We start from the raw sequence: 15,115 nt of genomic DNA on the forward strand, positions 1-15,115 counted from the left end.
TCCTGATTTAAACACACACACACACACACACACACACACACACACACACACACACACACACACACACACACACACACACACACACACACACACACACACACACACACACACACACACACACACACACACACACACACACACACACACACATACGCTCCGATACAAACCATTCAGGATCAGAGGCAGCCTGTTCAAGTGTTTAAATGAAGACCAGTGTCATTAGTTAGACCAATTATTTTGTCTCACACAAACACCTTGACATGAAAAGTTACTTGTATGTTCATCAGCGTCTCAAGTGAAAATGAGGCTCAGTCAGTGATGGGAAGAAGTTATCATGGTGACACAACGCAAACAAAAAACCTTTGTGAAAGATATTTGTTTGAATACAAATATTATGCATCTGCTCCTCAAAGTTGATGGCCAGGGGTGTCAAACTCGATCCCAGAAGGGGCAACAAAAAAATGTGAGAATGTTCCTTTTTCTCAACAGAAACAGTAGGAACAATGAATACAAATAAAATTAATAAGGCGCCAGATCTGCAATTTTTTTTAATGGGTCTCAATGGGCCGATACCGACTTTTGAAACCTTCTAAATAACAACAATAAAAACTGTTATATTAACATATTAAAACGCAAAGTGTTGAATACAATAAATAAATTGGAAACTAAAATAAGTAAAAAACACAGTGAAGTAATCAAACCTTCAATGTAAACTTCACAAAAAGCAGCATTTATGTCTTATCGGCCGTTTGTGCAGCTCTTGCAAAATGTCATCTATAGAAAGTCTATGCTTTCTGTGTGTTTATTTATTCATTGAAGTGATACGGTGTTCAGTTATACAGCGTTTCACTTTACTTTTAAAATATGAAGTGTTCTTGAATGCACCATAGCAATCCCATTGTTCTTGAACGCATCATCCGAGTGTGTTTCTTCGAGTCTAACAAATCCACGTATCCATTGTTCATTTATTTCAAAGGCATAATAACGTTCTATTCTAACTATCATCGCGTATGAATAAACATTCATAGAAGTATCAAACGTGCAACTTTTCACATGACTCTCCATTGCTCTGCCAAGTGAGCTGATTGAACTAGCACTAGTAATACTGGTAACAGCAATGGTTAGCGCAATAACTTACAAAGTCACTGTGACGCATTAATCCCGACACTGTTTACGTCACACGTAGACGTTCATATTAATCTCTTGTAACATTTAGAGTGATCTTTTATCATCTTTTCTCTTTGCCAAGAGAAAAGGGGAAAAAAATGAAGTATTTTTAATCGATACGATTTCAAATAAAGCTGTTATGTGATTTATCTGTTCTCAATGCTAATTCGTCCAACGCTCCGCAACTTTCCAGTCTGGCGCATTAATCTACCTTCAAACCTCTCCTTCCTCCTCGTCTCTGCGCCGGCCGCTCTCTTCTGTACTCTGTGTATTGATTTTGCTATAAGTGGTGTCCCGGTTGCGACAGGTTAGTGCAGACAGACAAAGGCAGACTTCATCAACGGGCGTTAAACACAAGAGCCACGTCCTCAATAATCACTCCATCACAGAAAAAAAAAAAAGATGAGAGAGAGAGAGATAGAGAGAGACACACACACTCACAGACACACAAATATACAAAGAGAAAGAAGCAGAAGGCACTTAGAGATTATTGATGAATCAGAGGGAATGATAGAAAAAGAGTGTTTGACTATCTTCAAGGTTGTGTTTTGGTTTAATTTAAGTGTAGGGACTTTTTATTTAACAAGAATTAGAAACAGAATGATGTGTAAGGATTTTACTTTTTTACTTTTTTACATGTTGTGTAATCCTGGCCTTTTGTTATATCAAGGTAAATTATTAGAGAGTTTTTAAAAAATAACCTCCACCTTAATACCACCAGAACCACCAACATCGTATAGATCTGTGCTAACTTCTTAAAATCGAAGAATATTTTGAGTAACATCCAATGATATCTTTCTGTTTCAAGTGTAGAAGACATCAAGCTTGACTGATGCCTTAAATTTACCCAAGAAACATGTCTTTGGATTTATACAGTCTGTTTGCATCTAAAGAACCTGTTGCTGGGTTTACAGGACTCTCATAATGGACGTTGAACTCATAAATGTCTTTTACTTTTTTCCTTTTTCTTATTGGACTTTAAAATTCGTTTTTTACTCAAATGTAAGGTAAAGAGTTTGGGGTACATAAGTTGACAAATTCCCTCCCAAAAGTCCTTTCATTGTTCCTTTTTTTTATCTCTGGAGTCAAGACGAGATTTTTCTTCCACTGACTTGCTCATTAGCGCACCAAGTGTGTGTGTGTCTGGTGTGTGTGTGTGCGTTTGAGTGTGTGAACATGGTTGTTCTTTGTTTTAAAAACAGTGCAAAATTTGAAACTGCAGGTCCATGTGTGTGTGTGTTTGTGTGCGCATATGTGTGTGTGTGTGTTTGCACAAACCGTTTTCATCTCCACTTAATCTCCAGGATCCTAATTCAGAGTGTACATTGAGCCGCCTAATAGGATGTGACTGGAGCGCCTGCTGCAGCGCTAGCTAGCTAGCCGCTAATGAGCGCCGCGCCACAGCCGGGGAATCAAAGCGCTTTATCAGCACTTCTAATTACTGTAAACCTTGTTAGCGGCGGCAGAGCCAACATCTGCTGGTCTCAACGAAGCACCGGCAAAACGTGGAGCTGGCCGGCTGCCGCCAAACATTTCATTGTTGCGTCGTGGCGTGTGATCGCAGTGACAGGCGTGGACGAGTGGAAAAGATCAAGTTGGAGGTTATTTACATCAGAATGACAATCGATGCGCATCTCTATTGTGTCGAGCTTGTTTGCGGGGGGAACAAGTGTGAATGTTGGCCGTCCATGAAAGCAGCAGGTGTGTGGACAGCAGGTTTCCATGTTAGCGCTATAGTCTGTTGGCTCATCGCCCCCCCGCTCGCCTCTGATCAAAGTGTTTCCTTTCCACCACCACCACCACCACCACCTTATGTTGTCCCCCCCACAATTCTCCCCATTTTCCCTCCCCATCATAATTTGACTGATGATTACACTTGTCACTCAAGGCAGCATGTGGCCAATTAGGAGGAGGAGTGGCTGGAGGAGGAGGGGCCACAGACTTCATGAGGCGAGGTGAGGCCCCGGTGAAAAAACTGGAATTTTACTGCGTCGCTGAGAAATAACAGTGTCGTTGTAAAATGGTTAAAAAATAAATTCATAGAGGCCTCGACAGCTGAGTCGTGGATATGATCTTTGCCTTATTCATTCAAGCGATCATAGAAGTAAAATGTCTCTTTTGTTCTGACTCACTGACTTCAAAAAAAGTAGTTGTAAGGTCAGCCTTCACCTCGACCGTAAATCGACCAGTTTACCAGGTTACACATTAACTCTCTGGTTTCAAATATTTACCTCTTGATCATCGTGTTTAGCATGTCTTTTAAAAACACAATTGTCTTTGATCGACATCAACCAGTGACACCGAGAGTCAACCCTTATTTTCACAGCAAAATAAATAGATATGTTGTAAGTAAGGAAGTAAGTAATTTTAATTTAAATAGCTTTTCCAGACCAGGGTCACAAAGCGCTTAAACAATCAAAACAATATTCAATAAAGTATATACTTTAAAGGTCAAGATAAAACTGATAACACAACAGGAGTTCCAGAAAATCAAGGAAAAGCCTGAACTAATAAAAACGTCTTAAGATGTTTCTTAAAGGAGTCAGTATCGTTGATTTAGAAACTCCCATTTTAAAGCCCACATCATCACGAAGCCTCATCGTCCAAAGATATCCTGTACTTATCCATAAGTATACATGAATGAATGTTTATTTAATTTTTTATATTTGTTGTGTTTATGGTAAATAGTTGTCATGTATCAAAGGTACAGGATCACGTTGACTTTAAGGATAACATTCATACACAAAACACGACAGAGCTGTAAAGTATTTGGTTCTGTTTCAACATATTTGTTTATTCAATCGTATGGTAACGACGCTCAGGCGGCGTGAGCGCCCCTTACTGGTCTGCTAAGGTTACCCTTCTTTAGATTTGCCAGACACAATTTGTTTCAGTTCTATTTGCTTTAAGAGACGTCCACGGACAACTTTTTGCTCTTTCCCGATACTTTGGCCTTGTCTTACACTCTCTTGGCCACTCCAGCCTCGCTCCGTGTACCGGGGTAATCACGGCCTCATTTAAAGTCACTTTTGTACACTACCTCTGACTGGTGGTTAAGAGTGCGACCGCAGACTGGGCTTTTATGGGCCTTAATGTGTCCTGCAGACACTTTGGCAACCAGGCTGCTGTCGAAGATGCAAGAAGTGAAAGATGTGCGGGGGGGGGAAGGCGGGGGAGGAGGTGAGAGAACTGGACGTGCAAGGCCAACAGCCGTGGTGACTTAACCAGGCTGAAGAAAAAGGGGGTAACGAAATTGGATGAAAGAAAAAGGGAGGGAGTGGGATGTGGACGACAAAATGGATGGAACACGCCAGTGTCAAAGGAGCGGGGGGGAGAGAGAGGTCACTTAGTCACTCCTTTGGTACCCCCAGTTCCGCGCCTCCTCCCTTGTCCCCTTTACAGGCAGACAAAGGGAAAGAGGGTTGCAGCCCTTGTACAGAGGAGGGAGGGGTGCACGCCTACCTCGACGCCACCTCACGCCCTTTCCAACCCCAAATGAAAAGTTTTAGATCAAAATAAGCCAAATAAAGACGCAGTAAACAGTTGTTATTCAAGTCAAAAATCCTAAAATAATGTGTCAAATATTATAAAATACATCCACCATCTGTACTGTGGATGTTTCCCTGATTATGATATCTAACCTTCAAGAAAGACAAAAAAGGTGACAGTAAAGAGAAGGTAGAAAAAGGGCAGAGAAGGTGGTCGGGTACAACAGATAGATTTCAAAGGAGATGTTGGGATAGAGAGCAGGAAGAATGGAGAGGGTAAGTAAGAGGGCGAACACAGGGAAGTGAAAGAGAGGAGGAAGATTAAACATGCGTTCAACTCTCTCAAAGGACTTGGTTTCTTTTGCAGAGAAGTCGTGTGTGTGTAAGCTGCACTCGTGTGTGTGTGTGTGTGTGTTTGAGCTGCACTCGTGTGTGTGTGTGTGTGTGTTTGAGCTGCACTCGTGTGTGTGTGTGTGTGTGTGTGAGCTGCACTCGTGTGTGTGCTGATGTGGATCCACGCCTACAAAGATGCCTTTCCGTGAAAGCCGGCCACTCACATCCACTCTGAAGGACAGCAAAGGAACCCTGGAGGTTAATAGGAGCCCTTCATTATCATAAATCTTATCAGCTAAATGAAATGGAGAGATGGACCCCCCACCCCCCCCACCCCCCCTGATTTAGTTGTCCGCTCTGCCGGGGCTAAGGGGAGACACCCAATCAAACCCTGGGCTTTATTGGTCTTTTTTATTATCTAAATGTACTGGCACATGAGCGGTGGCAGAGGTGACAGCCCGCGGCGATCAACAACAAAAAAAAAGACAGCGGCCTCTGAAAAGGCATTGTTCGGCGAGTTTATGAGACGCAGCTTTTCCTCGCAGGACGTGCGACGTGGAACTGACCGGCAGCAGAACTCGCTCTGGTTATTCAATAAATAAGCAGCAGTCGTTCCGAGGCTTAAATGGACCGCGTTTGTTTGGTGTGCGTGATTGGTGGCATGTGGCGATGCACACTCCAACGGTGATCAGTGCGGGGACAAAGGTCCACACACACACATACACACACACACACACACACACACACACACACACACACACACACACACACACACACACACACACACACACACGCTACAGCAGGATGTTCCCCGTGTAGAGGTCAAGTATGCTTGAGCTCTCAGCGTCATCTGTACATTGCTGAGGCAGAAACTCTGAAGGAAAAGGTATAAATCAATTCCTGCCACTGAAGGTGGTTTGTATGTGTTTATTTCCCCTGATGTGTTGATTAACAGCCTGCACACGCCGACATATATGCACACACTCTGTGTGTTTGTGTTTGTGTTAGTGTGCTCTCCAGGTGATGGCGTGATGAAGTGGCCTCCACAGACTCCTGATCAGGACAAATGCTCGACTAAAGTTCGATGGACAACACTTTTCATGACCGTTACGTCAAATGTTAGTGATTTTTTTCAGATATAAAACGCACCGAAATGGGTCCATTTTCATACATGAGGCACATTTTTTGCTACTGCGGTGACATTGAATCTGAATGACATTGTGTTAATGACACTTAATCGGAGGTGTACGCATGCTGGAGACTTCATTGCTCTGCGGCCACGTTAAAAGGAGTTAGTGGAAGCAAATAACTGGAAAAAGCCTTTTGAAATTAGAACAGAAGTTCACATCAACATCAATTTATTACTGAATAAATGAGGAGCCATGCAAACACGTCCAATGCAAAGTGGGTAAAACCAAACTCTCCCGACCCACTCACATGTTTCAAATGTTGAAGTCTTCCTCTCCAACATGCACCAAGTCTCTCATTATGACCCTGTTTTGAGTCTATTATGATGTAAGAATGGCTTCACTCCTCCTCCAGCCAGTTGTAATCCCATCCACTTTGTTTATACAACAAGTCCCTTGAAGTTGGAGACCCAATGACAAACTTTGATGCTTGACCAATCACAGCAGAGTGTGCTTTGTGTGGTTATGGTAAACAACCTTTAACCTCCTAGAAACTAAGCGTTTTCAGTGGGCGGGGCTTAAACACATTTTGTAAATATTTAAATGAAAATAGTTTTGTACAAACAGACACATACTGATGAGTACAATAGAGGTCCAAGATCTATTTAAGAGACACTTAAATCAACACATTAGTTCTCTGTTAAAATCGAATTCTATTTAATTTTATCTTATTTTACATTGATCTAACTTCATTGTATTCCACACCTTCTACACAACAAAATACTCCTGTATTGTGTTTACAATGGTGGCATTAAATGTGTTGATTCTGATTCTAAAGGCATTTTAAAACCATTTTGATCATCATGACTGCATATCCTTCGTTGGCTTTAAATGTTGTTGGCATTTGTAAAGGTCACGGTATCACGGTGTGCGACGGGTATTCATATTCCGACGATCAAAAAGGGTAAAGAGGATGTGTGCGCCTATATGAACGGGTCTCGGTGCGTCCTGTTTCCCGGGAGGAACTCGATGCCGCTCACTTCCACTAATGAGCAGAGGGACTTGATCAGCATTAATAGTACATTAGTGTCCATCATCGCACACTGATGCGCACACACAGGTACACATCCCTGCACTATAAATAAACACAAGCTTTCGGTGCGTGTGTGACCACCTCTGTTAAGCCATTAAAAGGCAACAGTTAATAGGATTACTTACAGGGTAGAAACTGAAATCTAAGCAAGTGTTTGTGTCGATTTCTGCCTTATTTTAATGAGTGATCAATGATATTCGTAGCCGACCCCTCTCACCTAAGATTTATTTTATGAATAGTTTTTTATTTCATTTGTATTATTTAATGTCTGTAATGCCGCCACAGATAATCCCACTGTTGCGTTTTGAAGGCTGGTAGTTAAAGTGTTCTGATTCTAATAAAGTCTGAATTACTTGCTTACAGTTGAAGAAAATCTTACAATGGGAAACTTTTCTAATAAAGTTGCTAAAAACGAGAAACTCGTCTCAATTCAAGAAAATTCTTTTCAGGATTTCTTAAAGCTAGTGCTTGACCCTCTTCTCTGCTTCGATCAAGGAAGAACATCTTATGGTGAATTTTCTTTTGTTTATCAGGGATTTGACAGAAACGTAGAACCAGAATAACGGAGTTAGGATGAAAAGCAAAAGGTTAAACAAAGAAGTAAGAGTTATCTTAAGGTCCCGAAAAATCTATAATAAAGAAAACAGTTATTGTTTCAATGTTTCTTGTCGCTACATTCATGCTAAAGGTTGTAAAAAGTCGATGTCATGACACCTAAAAAAGCTGAGAAAGGCAAACTTGCAAACAAAAGAAATTAAGAATTTAAATAAACAAAGACCCTAATTATGACCCTGATTTATTAGTTAATAGCCTTATTTAAAATCCATTATAATATTGAAGCTTGAAAAAACATCTTCCTCATGATGATATTTAGCATTCTCAGGTCTTCCACGAAGCATTGGCAGATGACGGAGCTCTTTTACTTTTATCTTTGGGACTCATCCAGTCACATGTCAAATGAAATCTAGTGTCGCCGGCTGAATTATTGGATCATATCCTAGAGTTGTTGGCACTACATGAGGAAGTTGAACTCAAGGAAAGCTTTTTTGAGCTCGATGAGTCTTAAACATGAGGAAAATAACATTTAAGTAAAAGATTGGTAAAATCAATAATAAAAGATTCATCATATCACCCATAATACGCTTTGTTTGGATCAGATTTCATCCACTTGTTTTCTAAAATAATGTCATTTAAAATCCAAAAGAACTAGACAGAATCTTAGGAAATGAGGGGAGAACATCTTACCACGAAGTAACTACACACGCACTCGTGACATACAAGAGCAAGAAGTCACAACTATGCTACTTTCGGGCCTTGTCATATTGTTAGCGGTGCAGGGAGCATTTACGTGATCCTTCAATATGTGAAGAGCCCAAACCAATAGACCATTAGCCTCTGAAGCATCCTCAAGCCTGCTGCATTCAGAAGCCTGTATCCGTGCTTCATATACTGCAATCTAATTCTGCTACCACAGGAGAGGAGCGGCGAGGAGAGAATTGCATTGTGACGGAGGGAGAGGGAGAGGCAGAAGAGGAGGCGAGAGAGCGAGAGAGTGAAGGAGAGAGGTAGCTTAATGCAATAAAGCATGTAGTATTGACATCTTTCTCGTGTCTATTGATTCCCCATTATGTTGCTAACAAACCCAGGTTGACATTTTGTCATTTGCAATCATGTTAACACTGCAACTAGCACGCTCCCCTCCACAATGCGATCTATAAGAACACACAGCGTTGTTGCACGCGCACGCCTCGCGCACACCCACACGAAAATACGTAAACACATGCAATACGTTGCATCACATACAAATCAAAGACATGTGCCGGTGATAAGAACACGTGAAGAAAAAACATATCAGCTTATCCTGCAAACGTGTAGACATACATGGGGGAAAAAACAAGATGAATAAGGAAAATAAAAAGTTGGTAACTATAGTTTCATATACTTGTGCTTTTGTTTAGGTATTCATAAACCTTGTCTTGACAATAGTGTGAAAAATATTTAAAATGTCCATTTTAATTGTTATTTATAATATTTTATCAACATTTAACAACGTTTATTTGCATTACTTAGAAAGAATGACCAGATTAGAGATTGTTGCACTCACTTGAGAAATATGTTGCGCAATACAAGAGCTCAAAATCAAAAGTCAAAATAGCAGACGAAACTTAATATGAGACCCAATAATCTAAAGAGTAACATTTCAGTTTTCTAATGTTGGATCATGAATATCTTGACATTTTACGGATGTCTATCACTCACTACAAGCAAAACACATTTAGAATTGTATTTTTCCCAGTGTATGGTTATGTTTACACTAACCAGGAGTGACCATGATTACAATTGTATTGAATATTAATCAAAATATATGAAACAAGTCATTTAGAGAAAAGTAATTAAATTTGACTTGAATCTACAACCTAAAAATGAAAGCAAACGGTGAAATAGTCTGCTCAGTTCTGTCAGTTATATTAGTGTTTTGATGAAGGATATTCCAGGGCTGTACATTTCAATGACAGTTTCAGATTTACACACTGCAGCTTTGACTGCGGCGCAGAGTCGTCACATCAGCTCCAGCGACTGTGATTAGCGACGCACAAGTGTGCAGCCCAGAGGTCAAACGTCCCTACGTCTGGATCTCAGACGGAGAAAAGCATTTTGAGCCTCAAATCCTAGCCGCGTTTTGTGAGCCGAAGGTATACGTGTACGAGATGATGCCTAATGGTGTGTGACAGTAGGTGCATAGCTAAGATGAAGTCGATTCATGTGGGTGTGCGTCTGTGTGTGTCTGTGTGTGTGTGTGAGAGATAGAGGGTTCCGTCTCTATGATGTCCCATCATATCATATCAAACACTGCACTGTGTGGAAAACCTGCTGTTTCTCTGCGATGTCCCATTAAACTTTCATACGCCAGTTAATGTTGATGGCTTCACAACCCACTTCACTACACACACACACTCACACTCACACACACGCACGCACGCACACACACACACACCGATATCTCACATAGCAGCCTGACCTGGACCCGAGCAGACACCAGACCATTAAAAATACAACAAAACCAGGATCAGTAACTCGCTATCCAGGTGGAAAAGAGTCCAACATGCCTGGTTTATGCTTTTTCTCCGACGACACGAGTCGTGGTGTTGATGTCAACATCACGCTACATGAGTCCCAAACAAGAACACAGCTTCAGGGATCACACCCCATCACAGGCTTCACTCTTGTAAGCTTAGTTGTTGCACTTCTATTTAAGCTTTATATTTGATTAAAAAAAACACTGTTCATATATAATATGATATGATATATATTAATGACACGGCTCTAAGTAGTTTGTGCATGAATGAAAATATACCAAGAAAATTGTTATTGCCTCAAATCCATGTCAATTGAAAGTTTGTTAATTAAAAACCTAGTTTAAACCATAATAGAAACAACAAGTTCATAACTAAACCTGGTCTTACACTGAGTTAAATGAATGTGTTTTTCCATTAAAAAATAGTTTTGTGAAGGATCCTGGTTACTCTCTAATAAAATCCATGACTGGTGGACAATGGAGGATTATTTGGCAAAATAACTTTTTGGAGGAGATCTTCAGTGAATATTGTAAAGGGGACAAGGAGCAAATTCTTCGCTATTTTAGTGGCGACCATTAGCACGTTAGCTTTAGCTGCTGTTTGCAACTTGTTATTGGCTTGAGGTCAGTACAATTCTTTTTCTAATTTAGCTGTTTCTGTTCATATTTTTTTCCACGCTATTTAGATGTTTGCATTTCAAAGGGAAAAAAACGCGTTGCATATGTTTTAGTAATGGATATATACTGTAAATTAACTGTAACCAGATGTGTCCAATCATTTTTTTATCAAATAAATAACATGAAACTTTAGATTATTCCATTTCAGAGAATTGTAGCATGATTGTGGAATAAAATGTTAAAGTTATTTTTGCTTTTCTACTATCCAATGTCAAGGTAAGAACGCAATTGTTACATTCAGGGACACACCTCAACTCAATTGTGATATACTGAAGGGTTTGTGTGTATATATTGAGTCAACAAATAAAGCATAAAGAGTGAAATAGTTCAGTGCAAGAAAGTTCTAAATAGATAGAGATAAAGTCGACGAAGTTGATGGAGTTGATGAAGTTGAGACCATTTTGGTTTGAAATGTATATGTGCACAGAAATCCAGGGAACTGAACAAAAGACGTCCTTGAACTCTCCACCAACAACAACAAGACGGAGGCAAAACTGGACTCCATGCCAAGGCTGCTTTCAAGACCTTTAGCACTAAGTTCCTTGTGTGTTTGTCCGGGCTGTGAATGAACGTTTGCAACATGAAAGAGAACGGAAACACAAAGAGTTCAGGTCAGTCAAACGCTCCCGCTGCGACCTCTGACCCCCGAACCGAGTGCCACCTCAAAGGAGTCAAGGTGCGGCAGGCAGTCCGGGAGCTGAGAAGACGGCGCGCTCCAGTCAGGGGTTGTGAGAGAGTATTAAAGTCCTCGCTGTGAACCAGCGCAGGTGGAGAAAGATTTAATCAGAGCTTAAGGGCGCCGCATCTCCCGCTCTTTCACGAGCAGGAAGCCGGCGCTGCTGACCCGTGCATATGCACGGCCTGTCCACCGAGTCTGACCTGACCCTGCCCTCGCTTAAGGACAGAGCTGCCTTATCAAAACGCAGAACACAAATCAGCATAGAAGCGTGAATCACCACTATCTCCTGCGCCTCCTTCTCTAACAAGATGCCGGCCACTACAAGCCTCATCCCTGCTCTCACCTCTCAAACTGGGTTTTCCTCTCCCTCCTCGTTTTTCACTCTGTCACGTTCCCTTACTTTCAACCTCTCCTCTCTCTTCTCTCATTCTACCTTTTTTAATCTCATTCTGACATTCGCCATTTTTCAACGTGCAAAAAAACTCCCCTCCTCCTCCTCCGAGTCCTGCTGTATATCTGTAGTATCAAGTCCAAATGCCAGCTCGTCGTCGTCCCTCTGCACTCCTCCGTTTATCCCCCTTTTTTATCGCTTGCACACAAAGGGCCACGTTCTACCTCGGTATGTTTTTATGTGTCTTGTCATGCTACTTAAAAAAAACACATGAAAAAAGCAACCGATTAAAAACGTAATGAAGGTATGACCAAAGTCACTTTCCTTGCGTAGATCTGTATAAGGCCTATAAAGCCAGTAATAAATGTATTATTTAACCATAATGTTTTTTTTAATAATTTTTTTTTACATGTATTTCATGAATCAGAAGGAAAGACCATAAAGTAAAGCGGGTTTTTCTCTGTCTTTGACGTTCTCAATTTTGTGATGAATCAACAACTCTTGGTGATGTTACTGTTCAGATTTTTAATCCATTCAATTTGACAAATTTGGTCCTCCTTGAAAATAGTTTGGACACCACGTAACTAGAATAATCCAATTTACCATCCTGTGAAAAAAGCTACCATTGGAATGCCTTTTTTTTTGGTAAATAATGAATTTTCTTTTTCATTTTTGAGATGTGCTTCCTAGGATTGTGCCGCACATGTCAACTTAATATAGTTGTTCTTCTCCACTATCTTCTAGAACATATAAAGTTTGGACTCAAATATTATTTCGCTCCAAACTTAAACTTTATTCTGAGTTGATCAACTCTGACATGATGAAATTCAAATGTCTTAAAGTGGGATTAATGTGATGTTTAAATGACTTGGTCATAAAAAATAAAGGGACTTCAATACCCTTGATCTTCAAACGAGAGGGTGGTCTCGCTTTAACGTGAGCCTGGCCCTTTAAGAGCCCATCAACTGGCTTGGCTGCACATTTATGCACCATTACGCACTGATACACAAGGTATCACCGGCATACATCACTGGAAAACTGCCTGAAATGCGTTGGAAATGACATGCCGGAGCATCACACTGTGTATCCATCACACTTCCAGCGTGAGGCAGAAATGGAACAGAACAAACATTTGGGAAGGCGAGCAGCTGTTGCGAGTCTGTACATAGGGGCTCCCTGGCTCTCAGCGGCGGACAGTGGGCAGGGGCTGATGCCGGCCTGGCTGCTCCCACCATGCGTCCTTTTATTCCGCCTCAGCGCGGATGAAACGCAGACGGATCCCTCCTCCCCCTCCATGAGTCCCACTGGCCGGTCCCTCTCAGCCGTGCACTAGATCACTGGACTGGGAGTCACTCTGTGTTTCCACTGATGCCTGAATAAAAACTCTCCTGACCCAGCAAGTGAAGTAAACCCCATGGAGAGGGGTGAATAAAGCCCAAACACTCCAACACAACGTGGGGAATAAACATTGAATGTGTGGGTTTTGTTCTGCTTTCCCTTCCCCTGGTCTAGTACTCGCGCTCTCTCCTTCCATCTCCCCCTCTCTCTGCTTTCTACCGGCCCAGGAATCGATCTCCGCAGGATCGATAAGTTGGCATGAATATTCCCTGCCTGCCGAGAGTCTAGTCGGGGAGAGACGGAGGTTGAGGCTCAGCTCAGGCAGCCACGGAGACGAGGAGGACCGAAGGACGGAGGAGGGAAGATCGCCCCCGGGATGGAGACGCTTTCACGCGGCGCGGCGCGGCTGGACGTCACCGCTTTACGCGCTCGATCTTTACCACAGAAGCTGAGGATTACCAAGGATTTTTGTTGTTTCTTGACCAACTCAAAGACTTAAGTTTTTTTTAGGGGGGTCGTCGGGTGTGTGCTCGCGGATGCGAAAGGATGGAGAAGAGAGTCGTGTCTTACCGGTGTTGGATCGCAGAGCCAGGGGAGACTTGAGACGCCAGGCGCTGAGGTCAGGGGCAGTTCTCTGAAACACGAACGGCACCGGCAAGGGAACAAACATGATCTTCTCCGGCTTCTGGTTTTGGATGCGAATAATGTGCGCTGGTTCTCTGCACGATCTTCGTCTGGATTTGCTTTGGAGATCTCGCAACTGTTAGGTGTGTACACATGTAGTCCTTTTTTTTATTTACATGTGTGGGTTTTTGGTGTAAATGTGCATAGAAACCACCCCTTCTAGACTCCACAGATCAGACTATAACACACAGACGGATAGAGTCGACTTGGACCTGACACGGAAAAGTTACTATTGTTCTCCTGTGTGTCAAAGAGTCAACACGAGGCGCTTTATTCCAAGAAAAAGGCGTGAGAACAGTCAGCAGCTCCTGCAGCATCACCAGCCGAGGCTTTTAGCTTTGGTTATTTGGAGTTATTTGGCATCAATAAATTCAAGAGTTACTACACAAAAAGTCTCATCTGGGTGTATTTGGTTTCATCTATTGTATTTGGTCTCTAGCTGCACACCGAGGATACTATTAGACATTCATCAGCTCGTGCAAAAAAAAAGCAGCAGCACGTGAATATAACAAAAATGATTCATCCGCAAAACAATCGCTCAAAAACACGCCGGGAAACAAGAAAACAAACCGACGCGCGCACTTGGACTCCCCTCCCTCTCCCTGTCAGCGATTAAAATGCAATCAATCGATCGATAAATAAATAAATGATATAAATATTAACAAATAAATAAAATGGGGAAAGGATACTACCAGGATTCCGCGCTTGCTTTTTGTGTTTATCGCAACACTTGCCTATCTCCGTCCATCCGTCTGTGTGTCTTTTTGTCTGTCTGTGTGTCCCCCGTTCTAATGTGGGAACCCCAATAGCTCATTCGACCCGGCTCCCTCCAGGATTGTAGCGATCTGGCCGTAACATTGAAGCGAGAGAGGAGCCGCTACTACTCACACATCACCACCACCTCCTCCCCCCTGCACCTCCCTCCCCCTCCGCCTCCCCCTCCGCCTCCCCCTCCCTCATCTCCCTCGTTTTCACTACCGCTGCAAAAGGTATCCTGTATCGATTCCCGTGTTTTCTCCCCCTCTTCTTAATAATATCACCTATAATGATCAGTGCATTAG

At 42.1% G+C, this 15,115-nt stretch overlaps 1 protein-coding gene across 1 annotated transcript in view; it reads right to left on the reverse strand.

Annotated features, from left to right (window-relative positions):
* Window positions 1–14,172, reverse strand: part of pou2f2b (POU class 2 homeobox 2b) — a 59,610-nt gene extending 45,438 nt beyond the window's left edge. Inside the window, exon 1 of the mRNA XM_087805126.1 lies at window positions 13,941–14,172. Coding sequence (XP_087661252.1) covers window positions 13,941–14,040 — 100 coding nt within the window. The 5' untranslated portion in view covers window positions 14,041–14,172. The remainder of the gene's footprint in view (window positions 1–13,940) is intronic.
* Window positions 14,173–15,115: the final 943 nt, after the last annotated feature.

Source organism: Callionymus lyra, chromosome 13 (assembly GCF_982586985.1).
Source record: "Callionymus lyra chromosome 13, fCalLyr1.hap1.1, whole genome shotgun sequence".
Classification (NCBI taxonomy): domain Eukaryota; kingdom Metazoa; phylum Chordata; class Actinopteri; order Syngnathiformes; family Callionymidae; genus Callionymus; species Callionymus lyra.